Source organism: Loxodonta africana, chromosome 1, assembly GCF_030014295.1.
Source record: "Loxodonta africana isolate mLoxAfr1 chromosome 1, mLoxAfr1.hap2, whole genome shotgun sequence".
NCBI lineage: Eukaryota > Metazoa > Chordata > Mammalia > Proboscidea > Elephantidae > Loxodonta > Loxodonta africana.
This window is the reverse complement of record NC_087342.1, coordinates 2,994,128-3,013,463: the sequence shown is the minus strand read 5'-3', so window position 1 is coordinate 3,013,463 and position 19,336 is coordinate 2,994,128. Positions and strand designations below refer to the sequence as shown.

Genomic DNA, 19,336 nt, shown 5'->3' with positions numbered 1-19,336 from the left:
CTTAGTGTTTTTCTAGTCCCTTCCCCTTTTACAGGCTTCCCCCTTTACAGGCAGAACAAAGTGTAACCGCTGTTTAACCTTCCTTAGCCCTCCGAAGGTGGTGATGTAGTGCCAAAGATCAGTAAGCTTGTACTATATTCCATAATAAGTGATGCCAAGGCCGAAAGGACTCCATCTTGAATATCAGCGGGTTCCATCTTGGATCCCAGATGCCTCGCAATGTAATTAACATGCACCACCTTTCTGAGAAGTACCTGCCCCTTGAAAGAAGCCCACTAAATAGTCATTACTCTATCGTCTCCACCAAACCCATATAAGCCCTAGCCTTGCTTCCCTTTTCTAGTCAGTCTTTTGGAGAGGCTTAGATCCCCGATGACTCCTTTTGCTTGCCTCAAGCAAAATAAAGCTTGCTGAAGACAAAATTTGTCTTTTGCATGTATTCTTACTCAGGAAAAGACAAGGACCCTTTGTGTCAGATTGGCGACTGGTAACATTAATAACCCGAGAAAGCCCAAGAGAACCTGGACCGTGGCAGTGGCCACTGGATGAAGAGGAAAGATAGGGTCTGAAATATCTTTAGGGCGTAAAATCAACACAACTTGACTGATCAGTTGTCCGGGGATGAAGACCAAATCTAGAATGACTCTTGGCTCTGCTTTAGAAATCCAAGGAGTTAAGAGCAGAGAGAAAGAGAGAGTCCTAGAAACACAGTGAGGGTGTGACAAGATGATGACTCTGTTTTCGATATTCTGAGTTTAAGGTGATTTTGTTGGACAACTGAACACGTGGGCCTGAAGTTATGCACATGTGTGATACAGGTGAGACCACCCCAGGTTACAACGGCAGATGCTTGGCACAGATGCAGCCACTTCCATGGCTGACATGGCTATAGGTGACTCTGTTCCCTGGCACAGGCATAACTCCAAGCTCCTTGGGAAGAGACCTGTTCTCCACCCCTGGCCAAGGCAATAAAACCAAAAAAGCCCACTGCTGTAGAGTTGATTCCAACTCATAGTGACCCTTAGAGCACCTGGCGGATTTGAACTGCTGACCTCTTGGTTAACAGCCATAGCACTTAACCACTATGGCACCAGGGTTTCCAGCCAAGGCAACACACAGCGTGAAAAGAAAAGAAAACCAATTACAGAAACTTGAGGGCATCAATATCTAAGGGCATTCAGAATAAAAAGAACCAGTGAGTAAGACAGGGAAGGAATCAGGGGAAAAGATAATACGCAGATATGCAAAGCAAAGTCACAAAGCCCCACCCCTTTATATGACTGGCACAGCCCAATTTAGGAACTCCCTCTCATGGATGAGAAACCCTGGTGGTGTAGTGGTTAAATGCTACGGCTGCTAACGATAAGGGTTGGCAGTTCAAATCCACCAGGCACTCCTTGGAAACTGTACGGGGCAGTTCTACTCTGTCCTATAGGGTCACTATGAGTCGGAATCAACTCAATGGCACTGGGTTTGGTTGGTTTGGGTATCATGGATGGATCTAAAAGTCTGATTACACAATTTACTATCCAAAATGGAACACTTAAGAGTAAAAAGGAAACCCTGATAGTGTAGTGGCTGCTAACCAAAAGGTCAGCAGTTCAAATCCACCAGGCACTCCCTGGAATCTCTATGGGACAGTTGTACTCTGTCCTATAGGGTCGCTACGAGTCGCGGTCGACTCGACGGCAATGGGTAAAAAAAGTAAAAAGGGCACCATTAATAATTACGTCAAGACACCAGTATAAGCCCTAGTCATAAGGGGTACGGAGAAGAAACGCCAGCATCCCATCAACGATGTGAAATGGTGAGGGTAACGGTAACGGCGGAAAAGAGGGATTCCTTCTGGCCTTTTTAACAATCACACTCCCTGTCATCCTTCCTATTCATCCAACATTACTGCCTCGAAACAACTGCTAGCAAGCTGACACTAACTATGAGACCCACACTGAGGTCCCCCTCTGAACTCCTACTGTACAAACCGTAAGTTCTACTCAGAATAACTTAAAAAAAAAAACACAACAAAAAATGCTTGCCTTCAAGTCACTTATGACTCATGGTGACCCCACGTGTAACAGAGTACAAGTGCTCATAGGGTTCTCCTGGCTGTAAACTTTATAGAAGCACATCGCCAGGCCTTTCTTCCGTGGCACCCCGGATGGGTTCAAACCGCCAACCTTCAGGTTAGTAGCTGAGTACAAACCCTTTGTGCCACTCAGAGTTTTCTCTAACTATCTTATGCATATTAACTTTATTAACCAAATTAGATTTTTATTGGTAAGCTCAAAATAACAGTATTCCTCAATCCCAAAGTGTTTTGCCATTAAGTGCAACCTGAACATTGCTCAGGATTACTCCCCCTAAATGATCTCGCTGTTGTGAGATACTGTCGAGCTGGTTCCGACTCATAGTGACCCTATGCATAACACAAGGAAACACGGCCTGGTCCTGTGCCATCCTCACAATTGTTGCTACGTTTGTGTATACCGAAACGAAACCAAATCAGTTTTGACTCATAGTGACCCTATAGGACAGAATAGAGCTGCCCCACGGTTTCCAAGGAGCGCCTGGTGGATTCGAGCTGCTGACCTTTTGGTTAGCAGCGGTAGCTCTTAACCACTACGCCACCAGGGCTTCCAATGTGTATAGTCAGTATTTATACTGTTGAAAAAAATTATTTGCAATAAATAAATCATTGGTCTTGCAAAATTCTATCACGTAATCTCTGGCTTCATTTCTATCATTAAGGCCTTATTTTTCCAACTATCAATCCTTCTGCTTTACTTCCAACTTTCATATTCTGATCGCCAGTAATTTTCAATGCATTTTAATTGCATGTTTGATCAATTTCAGACTGCAGAAGCTGGTAAAAATCTTTAATTTCTTCATACTTGGCATCAGCGGTTGGTGCATAAATTTGAGTAACAGTTGTATTAACTGGTCTTCTTTGTAGGCACATGGTCTACCAGGCCAGGAACGAGACACTGAAGAGGAATGGCACCCCATTCACTGCCAAAAAGAACATTTCAAGATCTACCCTGAAGTTCAACAAATGATCTTAGACTGAAATTCCGCTCTCGGATCACTATCTCCCATTCTCCCACCTCCCTCACTCCCTCCTACTAAACACATCCTTTTCTACTCCACTAGCTCTGCCATCAGGATCCTTTACTTAGTGTTCCAGTATCCTCTCCTCCAGCCCCTCAAAACCACTCACCACCAGCAAGAACTTACTGAGGGCTTACTGTGGGTCAGGCCTGTGCTATGTGATAGGGATACAAAAATGAGGCACAGAAATGGAGCTTAAGGTGGTCACAGTCTAGCAATGATAAACATACAAAGAAAAAATTTCACTACAGTATGATTAAAATGACGGCAAAGAAGGAAGAGAATTACTGTCCTGGGAAAGGGTCAGGGACAGCTTCATAGTGGACTGAATGAAAGGAGCTGGGTCTGAAGCAAGAGAAGGAAAGTGGCTGGAGATAAGGAGAGCGAGCTCAGAAGGCAGTCTGTAGACAGGCAGAGAAGAAAGGACAGGATAGTTTCTGAGGGAACTGCAAGTAGCTCGGCACAGGCCACAGGGAGAATGCAGCCCACAACAAGTAGAAGGAGGAGGCAGAGGCCAGGTCCCAGCGGGCTGCCCATGCCATGGAGAACTGAGGTAAAAAGTCATTCAATGCTTTTCAGAAAGTGGGCTGTTTTTAACCGCCATTGAGTTGCCAACTCAGGGTGACCCCGTGTACAATGAGATTGAACCACTGTGATCCACAGGGTTTTCATTGGAAATAAATTGCCAGGGCTTTCTTCCTAGTTTTAGTCTGGAAGTCCGCTGAAACCTATCCGGCATCAGAGCAACACTAGAGGCTCAACTGACAGGCGGGTGGTGGTTGCACATGAGGTGTAAAAAAACCAACATGAGGTGTCCTGGCCTGGAATTGAGCCGGGGTCTGCTGCGAGGCAGGCAACTATTCAACCACTGAAGTACTACTGCCCTCAGGATAGATCCTACCCAGACCCAGTGCCCTGGAGTCAATTCCGACTCATAGCGACCCTATAGGATGGAGTAGAACTGCCCCATAGAGTTTTCAAGGAGCACCTGGCGGATTCGAACTGCCGACCCTTTGGTTAGCAGCCGTAGCACTTAACCACTACGGTAGAGAACAATAATACTTACGGTTTGGGGAAATAAAAAATAAACGACAGTAAAAGAAACTAAGAAGCGAGGAGCAAAGAAGTAGGAGGAAGGAGAGAAAAACGTGGTGTCATGGAATACAAAAGAGGAGATGGTTTCAAAGAGAAAGGAGTTAGCAGCGCGGCCGTACCTCTGACTTCTCCTGCAGCCGCAGGCAACTATCCAGGAACAGGAGTGATCGGTCAACAGACTTTCTGGCTCTTTTTATGGGAGCTGCTCCTGCGCAAGATGCCTCTCCGTCTGAAAGGCACTGGAACCAGTCTGGCTGAAGTGCCTGCTGGATGGCCATGAACTTGGAAGGAGTCATTTCCACTCGTCCTCCAACGCTCCACACGGACACAGACTGGCACGGGGCAAAGCGACCAGGAATTAGGAACAGCAGATTGCAAATAACAAGAAACAATAAAATAATAAAGCAATACTGAATTCTTTACAACCTGAGAGAGAGTGGCCATCTAATATCCTAGACATGGTGGTTAAAAAAAGGTTTCCTGTACTACGTTGCTCTAGGGACCTTATAGCACCTAGAGGATCCTTCAGTGGCCACACGAGCCCTCAGGATGTCACCCTTTTCTACCGCAGTCTTTCATTCTCCTATTTTCCTCACCTGGCCTCTTACAGTTCCTGCGCCCATCACAGACATTCGTTCTTCTCTGTCATCGACTGAAATGCCCGTCCTCTACTTCTTTGCTTGGTAAAATACCAGGCATCCCTCAAAACACAGGGTTCAAATGTCATCGCCTCTGGCGTGTCTCCTAAACCATTCCAGGCATAATCGATTACTCTCTCCTGTAAGCTCCTGCAGCAATTTCTTCTTATTCCTTTTCTAGATAAGAAAGCACTTATCACACCACTATACCTTTGCCTGACCAGAATATCCCAATTCATATTTGGGTCCCAACACATAGGCTAGGGCCTCACACATTATTAATCTTTAGTAAATGTTTATTAGAATGAGTTAGATACAAAATTATGTACAAAGACCTAAACCCCATAGTGCACAAGAATCTCTGTATCGTCTTCCTTCTTTGCCCCATAGCATCCTTCTTCGTGGGAGAGCTCGCCAAGGCCACAGATAGAGAAGCTGCCTGCAGTCTTTCTAGCACCCTGCAGCTTAAGAACACTGCTTACATGAATCCTGTCCCTTACAAATGGGGTAGGATAATGTGGTTAAAGTATTTCCTTTGGAATTCAAATTGTAAAATAAAAAGAGGTAAATTTAAAACACAATAATCTGAAAACAGTCATCTAGGTAAGATGAACAGGTATCGCTGAGGTCAATAACACAAGCGCGAGGAGAGCGAACGTGCTGGCAAAGCGGCAGTACATACTACAGCCCCGCTACAAGGCTGTCCTCAGGACTGTGACAGAGGTGGAAACTTTTAATGAAGTCTTTTTTTTTTTAATTGAACTTTAGATGAAGGTTTACAGAACAAACTAGTTTCTCATCAAACAGTACATACATTGTATTATGACACTGGTGAACAACCCCATGACATGTCAACACTCTCCCTTTTCAAACCTGGGTTCCCTATTGCCAGCTTTCCTGTCCCCTCCTACCTTACAGTCCCTGCCCCAGGGTTGGTGTGCCCCTTTGGTCTTGTTTTGTTCCATGAGAACGTTCAATCCTTGGCTGAGGGTGAACCTCAGAGTAGCTACATTACTGAGCTGAAAGGGTGTGTGGGGGCCATACTCTCAGGATTTCTCCAGTCTCTGTCAGGCCAGCAAAGTCTGGTCTTTCTTTTTGAGTTAAATTTTGTTCTACATTTTTCTCCAGCTCTGTCTGCGACCCTCTATTATGATCCCTGTCAGAGCAGTCAGGGGTGGTAGCCAGGCACCATCTAGATGTGCCGGACTCAGTCTGGTGGAGGCTGTGGTAGATGTGGTCCCTTAATCCTTTGGGCTAATCTTTCCCTTGTGACTTTGGTTTTCTTCATTATTCCTTGCTCTCAAAAGGGTGAGACCAGTGGAGTGTCCTAGATGGCCGCTCACAGGCTTTCAAGACCCCAGACACTACTCACCAAAGAAGAATGTAGAACATTTTCTTTATAAACTCTGTATGCCAACTGAGCTAGACGTTCCCCAAGACCATCGTTCCCACAGCCCTCAGCCCAGTAATTTGGTCCCTCAGGTCCATGTGTCCATGGAGCGACCATGGGCTTGCCTTGTACAGGCTGTGCTGGCTAAAGAAGTCCTTTTGATACTCTTCATCACCAGCTAGAACCTCTGACTGTGGACCCCGCTTTTTCAAAAGCTGTTCTAAAAGCCAGCGGTATTACATGGAGGTTCTACTATATATAGTTAGACATGGGGTTTACCACTCATCAGCAACTTTCTCTGCTCTTCCTGAGGCTGTTAAGTCTGCAAAGAAAGCACTGTATCAAAAAACTATTGTTTTCTCCCACCCTAGCAATTTCTTTTTTTGGCATATACCTGATTTTCCCTGACCCCTCAAAAAAAAAAAAGGTTTTTTTTTCCACAATGAAAAAGCTGAGGATACATTCCTTACCTTAACCCCATCTTCAGGCAACCCTACTCTTAACACCTATAAACCACTCTGTCCCACTATATTCACGGAAAGCAACAGAAGGCATAAAGGGGTGAGAGACAGGCTAGCCTCCTCGGCAGTGGGATCCTGGCATCTGAGGGGTACAACAGGCTGACTTCCTGGGGCGAAGCTGCAGCCTCACAGGCGATTCTGAGAACACACCTTGTTTGTTATGTAACCAGCTGGGCAGGGGCTGACCGGATCGTGCAAGGAGCAGTACAGGAGTGATTCTGGCATGCCTGTTCAAACATAAAAAGGAATCTTTGAGAGCACAGACATCAGCAACTACACTGTGCTGTAACAGGACGTCTTCATGAGCACTGCTCGATAAAGCAACTCTAAACACTGGTGCCTGGTCCTAAAATCATAAAAGGCCTATCGGTATGAGTCAAAAGATGACTTTGAAACCTACTATCTAAAAGAAGATTAAGTGTGTCTGATGATACACTGAGTTGCTACAATGGAAAGATACATCTTGAAGCATGAAATACAACAGAAGTGTTTAATAACATGTTGACTGCACTCGATTGGCTTTGGAGAAGAATTCATTACCAATTATGTTCATTCTGGAGGCCCTGGGTAGCATTAATGGTTAACACATTCAGCTGCTAACCGGAAGACTGGAGGTTTGAGTTTACCCAGAGGTACCTTGGAAGAAGGGTCTGGCGATCCTTCTGAAAAGTCAGCCACTGAAGACCCTGTGGAGCACAGCTCCTCTCTGACACAGCTGGGATCACCAGGAGCTGGAACTGACTCAACGACAACAGTGGTTGGCTGGAGCTATGGAGTGTGTGGATGGTATCACTTAAAGAAACAGTGTAGAAAGAGAAGCGACGGGAGGGCAGGGCGGTGGGCAAGGACTTACAGAAGGAAAGGTTGGAGGCTGCAGACCAGCAAAGAGAGGCCAGAGCAAGGGCAATGAATTCACGTACTTTTAGGCACGTGGTATGTCTATCCTAAGTACATCCAAACAGAATCAGTTACTGAAAAGATGAAATGACATAGTCGAAAAGTGACCTCGTCTACAATAAAACCATTCTGGGGAATATAAACAAAGTTATTGAATTGCACACATGAAAATGGTGGACATTATACATACGTATGTATATAAAATAAAGCCATCCCACATGTGAGCCCCTAGAGGCAAAATCTTAGGGAACCTGTAAAACCCATTGCCCTCGAGTCAATTCCAACTCATAGCTACCCTTTAGGACAGAGTAGAACTGCCCTATAGTGTTTCCAAGACTACAATCTTTACAGAAGCAGACTGCCACATCTTTCTCCCATGGAGTGGCTGGTGGGTTCGAATTATCGACCTTTTGGTTAAGAGCCAAGTGCTTAACCACTGCACCACCAGGGCTCCAAGGAACCTGCAGAATGGATTTCATTCTCTATAAGTTTCATTGACTCAAGATGATACAATTTATTAGGTTCTTCAGTCAAAAAAGACAATTATTTAAGAAAAATGCAAAAAAAAATGTGTAGTAAGCCAGATGTGGTTAAATTTCATGTTAGGTTACCCTGCATTTTCCATTAAAAAAAAAAAAAAAAACTCAATAGGATTATTTCACTGAAAGGAGACCAAAAAAACAAGTTTAAAAAAAAAAACTGTGTAGTTCTCCACCTTATTTTCCACAATTTCAATTATAACAATTATCTCTAGAAAGTGCATATTAGTTATTTTCACTTAATTATATGCTTATCTACTTTAAAGCTGGTTAATAAAATTGGCCTCCGATCAAGGAAAACTGCACTATATAAATTCCTCTAGTGAGGTATGGGGCCGTGTGACAGCAACCAGGCACCACGCAGTTTCCCTCTGAGGCACAGGACTGCGTAACCAACGGGACCGCGTTTTCATTCAGTCACTGAGTCCCAGATACCGGGGAGAAGCTTCAGGAAAAAAAGACTCCAGAAGAACTGGCTCTAGCTGTCATACAAACAAATGGACACATACATCCACATCTAAAACCCAATTTCTGGAACCAAAGAAATATTAACACACCAGAACACAGCTCTACATAAACTGTTCCTCTTCTGCCACGTGTTTTACGCTCAAGCACAACGAGGCAGCCTTGCGTCTCACACGTGGCCCTGCGGTTTCTCTCCCGAGTCTTCCCTGTCCCTGGAGTGCCCGCTCACATGTGTCTACCACCACCACCGCTCTCATTCTTGAACTGGTTAATTCCTCCTCTTCCTCGCACCAACTAGGATGCCCCCTCATCTTCTCTCTTAAGAATTCTGTATTACCGTTGCCCTGTCTCCCTCCACGTGTACCCCAGAGCAGGTTATGTACGCCCCACTCTGGGCTCTCATGGCACGTTGTTAGGTGCTGTCAAGTCAGTTTCAACTCATAGCGACCCCAGGTGACACAGCAGGATTTTCTAGGCTGTGACCTTTACAGAAGCAGATCTCCAGGTCTTTCTCCCACGGAGCCGCTGGGTGGATCTAAACTGCCAACCTCTGGGTTAGCAGCTGGGCGCTTAACTGCTGCACCACCAGGGCTCCTTCATGATAAGTATATACACCCCTATTCCAGCAACCACAGTCACCCACTCTACTGGAATCAACTGTGTGTTTCTCTTTATCCCACCTAGGCCAGGAGGGCAGCAACTGTTTTCCTGTTCACCTTTGAAATACCAATGCCTGGTTCTTAGATGCTCAGTAAATTCATATATCACAAGGCATACAAACACATCTAGTTTTTACCTATAAATTTTCCAACTCCTTCCTTATATTCTGCCAAGGCTTCATGATGTTCTGCCCTAGAAGCAAAATACAAAAATATGTAACATGATAACGATTCACTGTGCAGTTTATATAACAACCGAAGCCATCTTTTCTTCACCCACATAAGCTACAAGGCAGTAAACGCAGTCTTGAATAAGAACGCGTGTCATTATTAAAAAGTCCCAACTAACTAGACTGGGTTTAACAGACAGAGGAAAGTTTCCAATTTGCCGGTGGTTCTGTGACAGGAGAAACTACCAAAGATAACTGCTTCAGAATAGACTTTTTCCCTCCCCTGGCCCTTTTAAAATCACTGTAATTTGATCATATATCTATGGTATTTTCAATCACCACATATGCACGCAAAAGCTAAACAATGGATAAGTAAGACCGACGAATTACGGTGGTGGCGGAGAATACTGAACATACCACAAACCATCAAAAGCACGAACAAATCAGTGCTGGACGGAGCACAGCCAGAACGCTCCTCAGAAGCAAGGATGACAGGACTTCATCTCATGTACTTTGGACGTGTTATCAGAGGGACCAGTCCCTGGAGAAGGACATCAGGCTTCGTAAAGTAGAGGGTCAGTGAAAGAGAGGAAGACCTTCAGCAAGACAGACGGATACAGTGGCTGCACCCATGGGTTCAAGCACAGCAACAACTGTGAAGACGGCACAGGACCACGCAGCGTTTCACTCTGTTTTACACAGGGTGGCTATGAATTGGAACCGACTCAACAGCACCTAACAACGACACAGCAGGCTCTTCAATTAAGTACAAGGTCAGCATGTACACTGCACAAAATGATCTCGCTTCATTAGTTTGGTTTCCATAAAGCATTGCAAGTAAACGTGCAGCAGGCAGAAAACACCTTGAGGCTGGTGCACAAAGACAGCCTCTAGGTCCCAAGATTAGCTCTCAGGGAGCATTTTCTGCCCTGTCACCCCTGGAAGCGGGGGCAGTGAGGGCAGTATGGGACCTTAGGTTTGGTGGAAAAGTGAAGCAGCAGCTTTAACACAGGTCTGGTCTGTGGCTTCCAGATGACGTATAATATCAGATACCTCTCTTCTGATTTCATTCTGCAAACCTACAAACTTTATACACATGAGCAAAGGAGGTCTTTCTCTTTGCTGTGCTGGATTAAGGTAGCAAAGCTGCTGCCGGAGTGGTCACTTGAACGATCGGATCTAACACTTACAGTGACGACAGCGTAAGCTGAGCCATGGCAGGAAGCCCGTGGATGTTACGCAGCGTGTGATGGGTCAAGTGCGGGGCTGCGCCGGTCCTGGTGTACAGAAGGCAGCCTGGAATGTCCATGGTGTGGTCTCCGGTTCTACCCAGGTTTTTTATTTTTCCTAGGCGACAGCCATTAGTCACTTTGGTAAGATTCAGCTTCATCCTAAGTGAATGCTCCAGGTTCTGAAAAAAAAAAAGCATTAAATTTAGAAGGAGCTCCGCTGGATCTAAAGGCTAAGTATTTTGTAAAGAAAGCAACCTATTTTTTAAAAAATCAAGGACAGCATGTTTATTACTACTTCCAGTGTGTGATTTTTTTTTTTTTTTTAAGGTATCAGGGATAAAGAGAATAAGACACCTTCCCCGAAGTCACAGAGCAAGATGATGATGTCAACCAAATTTAAATACAGTCAAGGCATTTTTGTCTGAACTAATGAAAACCAAACAAGCAGAAGGTCAAGAAGTAGAACGACTAATTATGGAATAAAGAGCTGGGAAGCCACCGATCCTCAGGCTCACCCTCCGCCTGGAAATGCATACCAAGAAAGGTCACATGGCTTATGCCATCCTGATTCGATCTATTTTTTCTGTCTCTAATTTTAAGAGACTACTTAACTACATAGCAACTTCACCGAATACGTTGTTAAGCAAAGAAAACGGGGCCCCAAAACAGCATTCTGGTGTTTATAAAATATATGGAAGAACATACATAAAAAATAGACAGAGATTATCTCTAAACGGTAGGATTAAGAGAGATTATTTTGTAATTTGTTCTTACATCGTATTTAAGCATGGAGCCTACATATGTTCCGTGAGCGATTCAGCATTACTTTCTTAACTGGAAAAGAAAAATACTTGTTTAAAAAAAAAAAAGATGTACCTTCTAACTTTCATAGATGCCAACAAGGAAAAAAAATCGGAAAACATTATCAATTACTTTGTTGGATGCGGCTTGTAGTTATTATTGAGTGAAGCAAAGTCCTGGCCTTCACTTTCTATATACACAATGGAAACTCCCAAGTACGCACAGTGGATTCTTCTCAAAATGTCATTGGTTTATCACACCATATTCCTTATCTATTTATTATATAATACACATAACTTACTAATTTCAAGTAATAAAATATATCTTGAACTAACACAGCTCTGAATCCATGTGTAGCAAAACTAATGACTGTATTTTACAATCTAAGTAATCTCCAGAAAACTGAAGGGGAGGGGACAAGGAGGAGAAATGCACCTTAAACTTAATGAATTAACTCGGCCTGTTATTCTGACTGAATGTTGGAATCAACCAAATACGCAACACTAGGTTTCTGAAACATAAATAAGAGCTAATGAGAAAGTAATGGACCAGTATTATGAAATACTGCAATAACGTAAGCGCTTTCTACCTTCATACGCATCTGAGAATGGAAGAAACTGAATCGTCTGTGAGCCATCTGAAAAAGCAGTAGGCAGAAGAGCTTGCTGGTTCCTCTCCTTCTCCAAAAATTCCATCTTATCTCAGCTGTTCAAGGTTTGTAGTTTAAATGTACTTACATGAGTTATACTTTTTTTTTTTTTTATTAAATCCATGTAAATGTAAGAAGAGCCTTCATAGGGTAAAACGAGCATATCTGAAAAATTAGGTTTAGGATTTTAGAATGTTACTGATTTTTATTCTTTCTCCCATCAAATGCATGCTTCTGCTTTTTCCAGTGCAATTAAAGCTACTGGCGAACATTAAATAATCTGCTTTTCCATGCTCAGTTAACTCAATTCCAGGTAAAAACAACCAACTCCAATGCTTTAGTAAACCTGTGCATAATACATCCCAGGTAATATACGATTTCCACTAGACTTTCTGAAAAACTGAAAATGGTTTGTAGAGTCCCGCCATTACTACCAGAGACTCCAACCTGGAAAACTCTCACCACCACCACCACCATCTCCGCCATTTAAAAATCAAAGAATCCAAGGCTCAGCAAGATGAGTCCCAAGATTCGCGCTGAAGCCTATATTCTCTTTTTATTACACTTTATACCAACCCAACCCAACCCACTGCCGTCGAGTCAATCCTGACTCACAGCGACCCTATAGGACAGAGCAGAACTGCCTCATCAAGTTTCCAGGGAGCACCTGGTGGATTTGAACTGCCGACCTTTCGGTTAGCAGCCATAGCTCTTAACCACTACGCCACCAGGGTTTCCTATACTTTATAAGTGAGAGTAAACCTAGCATGTTACAAGATGCAGTCCAACGTCTTACTTTTAGAACATCCTCTAGCATACCATGGCCACTCAATTAAAAAGAAAGATGATTTTTCAAAATTATATATGAATTCTGTGAAGCATCTTTTCTCCCCGGAGCACACTGTGGGAAAGTCTGTACAAAGGAAGTACGTCGCAAGCCATTCAATCCACACCAACAGAACAGGACACATGCTCAAAGAATGGCTGACTGGCCACTGGTGGGGGATCTGGCAAGTCCTGGAGCCTGCTCTTGTCAACAGACCCAACACAGATCCATCCATCACTCGGGGTCAGGCTCAGGCTCAGACAAACCAACTTCAAGTGACTGGGCCACAAAGTCATATGCACAGTTATTTACTCTGAGAACCAAAAAGGAGAATGGACCAGCCAGTGTGTTCTTGCCCTATAAGATGTCACATAGGAAGCCAGCTGTAATGCCTCATGAGTATAGCATCAGAATAGGAAGAGCAAGCAACAATTAGCCTAAGAAAAGACGAAGGAAAGGAAACCCACTTGTTCTCTGATTATAAACTCAGATTCTCCAAGGCTGGACACAGGGACTGTCTAAGAGAGAAGAGGCAGCAATACCTAAAGGTCAGACTTTTGACTTCCAAGACTCAACTTCCTCTTGGGGGCTTTCCAGGCCCACTTTTATGGGGGAAAAAGAATGAGCCCCAAATATGATTAATCACCCACTCAACGTCAAAGGCATTTTCTTACATCTCCCCTTCCCACTTTCCTCAACTGAAAAAAAACAGCTTTCTTCATTTTAAACTCAAGGCCTACCATCATTGGTACTGGGTAGCTCTAGTCGACACTGACCGCCATATTCTTAGATGCAGAGATGGGTTCTGCTGTAAGACAATACTTTAATCATTCCCCATAACTTTAAAGATGAAATTCAAAATCCTTAGCTCAGCATACTTAATCCACAGGGCAGCTGGAGAGAAATACTTGGCTATTTCACCGTGAGGGACTTTAAGGCTATGTACTCACATCCTGCTGTTTGTGGCTTCTTAAGGCTCCCATCGCAATCACCACCCTAAATCGACATGCTACCAAAGGAAAACTTAAGTGAGGAAAAGCAGAGGACTGAATGTTTAAATATTTGCCAACACCACAGTTTAAATGCATGAATTCTTCTGCCTTCCTTTTTCATTATCCAACATTTGCACACATATAAGGCAACTGAAAAGACCACAGCTTATGTCAGACACGCCTTAGTTATAAAAGTGACATCATTGCTTTTAAAAAATTTTAAAGAGGTCTTTTGCAGCAAATTTACCCAGTGTAAAAGTAGTGCAGTGAATTACTCAAAATGGCCCTTCTGGTCACAGTCTTTGAGGCTCCCACAAAATGAATGGGTGGGACTATGCAAATAAGGTGCTTATGGCCCACCAAGACTGGACAGCCTGCTAATAATGCCAATAAGGGGCATGGAAACTTTGTAGGGGTGGGACCATGCAAATAAAGTGTATGGAACCCTAATGAAGGGACTGGTCAGCTTTGCTATCCTATTAGTATTAAAGAGAGCCAATCCCAGAAGCAGAGGGGGGGATCTCTCTACCATCAAGGAGAGCCAGGAGCTGAGCACGTCCTCTGGACCTGAGAGTCCCTGCAGTGAGAACCTCCTAGAACCAAGAGACAGAGAAAGAGAGTGGAGATGGTGAGAAGTGGCAGAGAAAAACAGCAGCAGTAGCAGAACCAGGAGACTGGTGCAAGATGGCACAGCTGACTTCCCAGCCCACGGAGCAAGACAGCTACATTGCGTATGACCCACGGATGAGAGAGCTGAGTGCCTTTGGGCAAGAGGCTTGCTGGTGGAGTGGGTGCCTCCAGGCACTTACTGATAGAGCTAAAGAGCTTTGTAACACTTGAGCAGGGCTGAGGCCAGGCTGAGGGGCCCAGGGGACAAGGGGCCGAGGGCTGAGAGAGAGGTCTGTATGCAGGCATGGCCAAGAAGCTGCCCTGCCAAAGAACCGCATCCTGAGTCATTCTTGATCCTGAATTGTAATCTGTTACTTCCCTAATACACCCCATAACTGTGAGTATGGTCTGTGAGTTTCATATGGCCACTGAAATTATCGAACACAGCAGAGAAGTAGAGAGTGCTGTGGGAGGGCCAGCTGGTGTCAGAAATGGTAAAAAGGTAGGAGAAAGGAGGTATGTCTGACCTCCACCTCATAGGAATTAGCCTTGGGCTGTTGATTTTGATTCTCTCTCCTCCCAATGGTGAAGTTAGACGAGGTCTGGTGCCACCATGCCATTTTTACACCAATACATCATTTGATTTCTTGACTGGGGTATTGGTAAAGAATATTGAATATACCATGGAATACCAAAAGAATAAACAGTCTTCAAAGAAATACACCCAGAATGTTCCTTAGAAGTAAGGAAAGTGAGGCTTTGACTAGCTTTCCTTGGACACAACATCAGGAAAGACCAACCACTAGAAAAGGACATCACATTTGGTAAAGCGGAGGGCCAGTGAAGACAAAGGAAACCCTCAGTGAGATAGACTGACATGATAGCCACAATAGTGGATTTAAACATACCAAAATCCTGAAGACGGTGCAGGCCCAGGCAACATTTTAGTCTATAACATCATCAAGAGGCAGTTGTTCCAACAGAACAAGCGGATACTGAGTGGTTTAAAGCCAGGAAAGGTGTGCGTCAGGGTTATATCTTTCCACCATACCTATTCAGTCTGAATGCTGAGCAAATAATTCGAGAAGCTGGACGATATGAAGAAGAATGGGGCATCAGGATTGGAGGAAGACTCATTAACAACCTACGATATGCAGATAACACAACCCTGCTTGCAGAAAGTGAAGAGGGCTTGAAGCACTTACTGATGAAGATCAAAGACCACAGCCTTCAGTATGGATTATACTTCAACATAAAGAAAAGAAAATTCCTCACAACTGGACCAATAAGACACATCATGATAAATGGAGAAAAGATTGAAGCTGTCAAGGATTTCATTTTACTTGGATCCACAATCAACAGCCATGGAAGCAGCAGTCAAGGAATCAAAAGACGAATTGCTTTGGGTAAATCTGGTGCAAAGGACCTCTTTAAAGTGTTGAAGAGCAAAGATGTCACCTTGAAGACTAAGGTGCGCCTGACCCAAGCCTTGGTATTTTCAATCACATTATATGCGTGTGAAAGCTGGACAATAAATAAGGAAGAGCAAAGAAGAATTGACACCTTTGAATTGTGGTGTTGGCAAAGAATATTGAATATACCACGGACTGCCAAAAGAATGAAAAAATCTGTCTTGGAAAAAGTACAACCATAACACTCCTTAGAAGCAAGGATGGTGAGACTGCCTCTAACATACTTTGGACATGTTATTAGGAGGGATCAGTCCCTGGAGAAGCACATCAAAACTTGGCAGAGTACAGGGTCAGCGGAAAAGAGGAAGACCCTCAATGAGGTGGATTGACACAGGTGGCTGCAACAATGGGCTCAAGCATAGCAACGATTGTAAGGATGGCACAGGACCAGGCGGGGTTTCGTTCTGTCGTGCCTAGGGTCGCTATGAGTCAGAATTGACTCAATGGCACCTAACAACAACAAACAACATGAGCAGGAGCCTACCCAACAGTAAGTAACAACGATGCGTTTTTTTAAAAAAAGGGAAGTAGTGTAATAGACAAATTGCTATTGTTAGTGATTCTCTTTGAGGATTAATGCAAATATCGAGAAATCTGAGGAAAGCACAAGAGAATGAACTTCAACTGGAAATCAACATTAAAACAAACAACAACAACAAAAAAACACAACTCTGTCCGGAGTCACAAGAACCAAGCGCTTCCTTTCCGCACTCACAGCTCAGTGTACGGTAATTGCTTGTTATCACCGCACCTCTTTTCTAGGGACGTTAGTAAGTTTTTATTAGGAGTAACAGAGGTGGTCATCGTTTCTATGATTGCACTTCTTTTCCAGGAATGTTAAATAAGTTTTAATTATGAAGTGTAATATAAAAATATTTATATATCCACATACATACATGTTTTTTAAAACATGCATTGGCAATGACGTAATCTACTAACCCAAGCAAAGTTCTCAGGCAGCAAAACTAATAGTTCCCAAAATATCCCCTGGTTTTTTTTGCCTTCCTTTATCACCCTTTACCTTTTCAATTGTGTGGGTCTCTTTTCAATATTTTTGGTGTTGGTGCTTTTCTAAATACACAAAAATTCACACTTTGTGTGTATTGACGGAGTGCTTGAGAAAGTCTTAAGGAAAAAAATCATTAGCATTAAGAGACGAATGACAGGGTGTCAGCAGCTTTGTACCTTTGCAAGGGCTAACTTCCCACACCTCTTATCAGACTGTACCTGTCCCAACACCTCTCTTTTAGTCATTTAGTGCTGCTATAACAGAAATACCACAAGTGGATGACTTTAACAAAGACAAGTTTATTTCCCCACAGGAAAGTAAGCTAAAAGTACAAATTCAGGGCATCAGCTCCAAAGGAAGGCTTTCTTTCTCTGTCGGCTTTCTTTCTCTGTCGGCTTTCTTTCTCTGTTGGCTTTCTCATCAATCTTGCCCCAGACTAGGAGCTTCTCCGCGCAGGGACCCCAAGTCCAAAGCACACGCTCTGCTCCCGGCACTGCTTTCTTGGTGGTATGAGGTTGCCCTATCTCTCTGCTAGCTTCTTTTATATCTCAAAAGAGATTGCCTCAAGACACAATTCAATCTTGCATATTGAGTCCTGCCTTACTAACAAAACTGCTGTCCATCTTCCCTTACTAACATTATAGAGGCAGAATTTACAACACGCAGGAAAATCACACAATACCAGGAATCATGGCCCAGCCAAATTGATACACACATTTTTGGGGGGGCATAATTCAATCTGTGACAACCTCCATTCCCCCTTTCTCCCCACCCCCCATTTCCTCAGAAAAGAAGAGATTTTAAAATGATTCTTAGACAGATTCTCTACACACTGTCATGGGAAGAGGTCCACAGTACATTAGGTGAAAAGAGCAAGCTGAGGTGATGACAAACTGTGTACGTACTTATAAATACACACCCATATCTGCCCCATATACATACTGTACAATGTATGTCAATGTATAGCAAAAATCGACATAAAGGACTCCTACTAAACAATATGGTCACAGAGCAGTGGTGGTTCGGTGGGAGAACTCTCAGCTTCCACACAGGAGACCTGGGTTCAATTCCCATCCAACACACCTCAAGTGCAGCTACCACCTATCTGTCGGTGGAGACGTGCATGTCATGTGACACTGCCCAAGTTTCAGCAGAGCTTCCAGGCTAAGACGGACCTGGCAGAAAGACCTGGCAAGACACTTGCAAAAATTCAGCCAATGAAAACCCTGTGGATCATTAACGTCCAATCCCATTGTGCATGGGGTCGCCATGAGTCGGGGGCTGACTAGAGGACAACAACAACAACCAACAATATGGTACACTTAGTTGACGCAGAAAGACACACAGAAATGATGAACTACAGATTCTAGAAAAAAAAACAAAATAAAAGATGAAAAGACTATTCGCAGGTAGAGCATTCGAAAATCCTTACGCTATTTTGGAGGAAGAGAGAGTGAATAATGGTAAACGTTTTTACCTATATGTGTTAAAAATGTAAAACTAACCATTAAAAGATTGGTGACAGAATACATAATTTCCAAATCCACTGGGGGAAGGGCTAAAATAAAATTGATTAATCTAATAAAAGGCAAGAAAGAGGAAAAGAAACCAAAAAGTCCATCAAAAACAGAAAATACAAAATAAGATAGTAGAAATAAGCTCAAATGTGTCTGTAAACACAATAAAAATTAGCAAATTGAATTCACCTATTGAAAGACAGGAAACCCTGGTGGTGTAGTGGTTAAGTGCTGTGGCTGCTAACCAAAGGTCGGCAGTTTGAATCCGCCAGACACTCCTTGGAAACTCCACGGGGCAGATCTACTCTGTCCTATAGGGTCGCTACGAGTCAGAATCGACTCGACGGCAGTGGGTTTGGTTTGGTTTTTGGTATTGAAAAACATAATGGTAACAGCAGCAACAAATATTTATTACGATTCACTGTGTCAAATACTGTTCTTTACATATTAGCACCGTTAATCTTCACATCAACCTCAAGAGGTAAAAACCCAACCCACTGCTGTCAGGTCGATTCCAACTCATAGCAACCCTATGGGACAGAGGGGAACTACCCCACAGAGCTTCCAAAGAGTGCCTGGTGGACTCGAACTGCCGACCTTTTGGTTAGCAGCTGTAGCACTTAACCACTAAGCCACTAACCCTTTTCCATATTCACACAAACGTTTAAACATACTTGCATATGACAGGAGGTGTTTTTGGTCATGGTTTGCTTTTACACAAATGGGAACACATTATACTATAAGCAC

The 19,336-nt window shown here is 43.6% G+C and overlaps 1 protein-coding gene across 9 annotated transcripts in view; it reads right to left on the bottom strand.

Moving 5' to 3' along the window:
- The window catches only part of QTRT2 (queuine tRNA-ribosyltransferase accessory subunit 2), a 74,940-nt gene that overhangs the window by 54,880 nt on the left and 724 nt on the right, over positions 1-19,336 (bottom strand). For 7 of the 9 annotated variants that reach the window (XM_010592944.3, XM_064282020.1, XM_003412985.4 and 4 more), the window contains exons 2-5: positions 10,673-10,893; positions 9,450-9,505; positions 6,903-6,979; positions 4,323-4,535 (exon numbers count right to left, since the gene is read on the bottom strand). In XM_010592944.3, coding sequence (XP_010591246.1) covers positions 4,323-4,535; positions 6,903-6,979; positions 9,450-9,505; positions 10,673-10,872 — 546 coding nt within the window. In that variant the 5' untranslated portion in view covers positions 10,873-10,893. Of the gene's footprint in view, positions 1-4,322; positions 4,536-4,799; positions 5,019-6,902; positions 6,980-9,449; positions 9,506-10,672; positions 10,894-11,488; positions 11,555-19,336 lie in introns of those variants that run through there. The other 2 variants (XM_023551780.2, XM_064282067.1) reach the window with 2 other exon arrangements.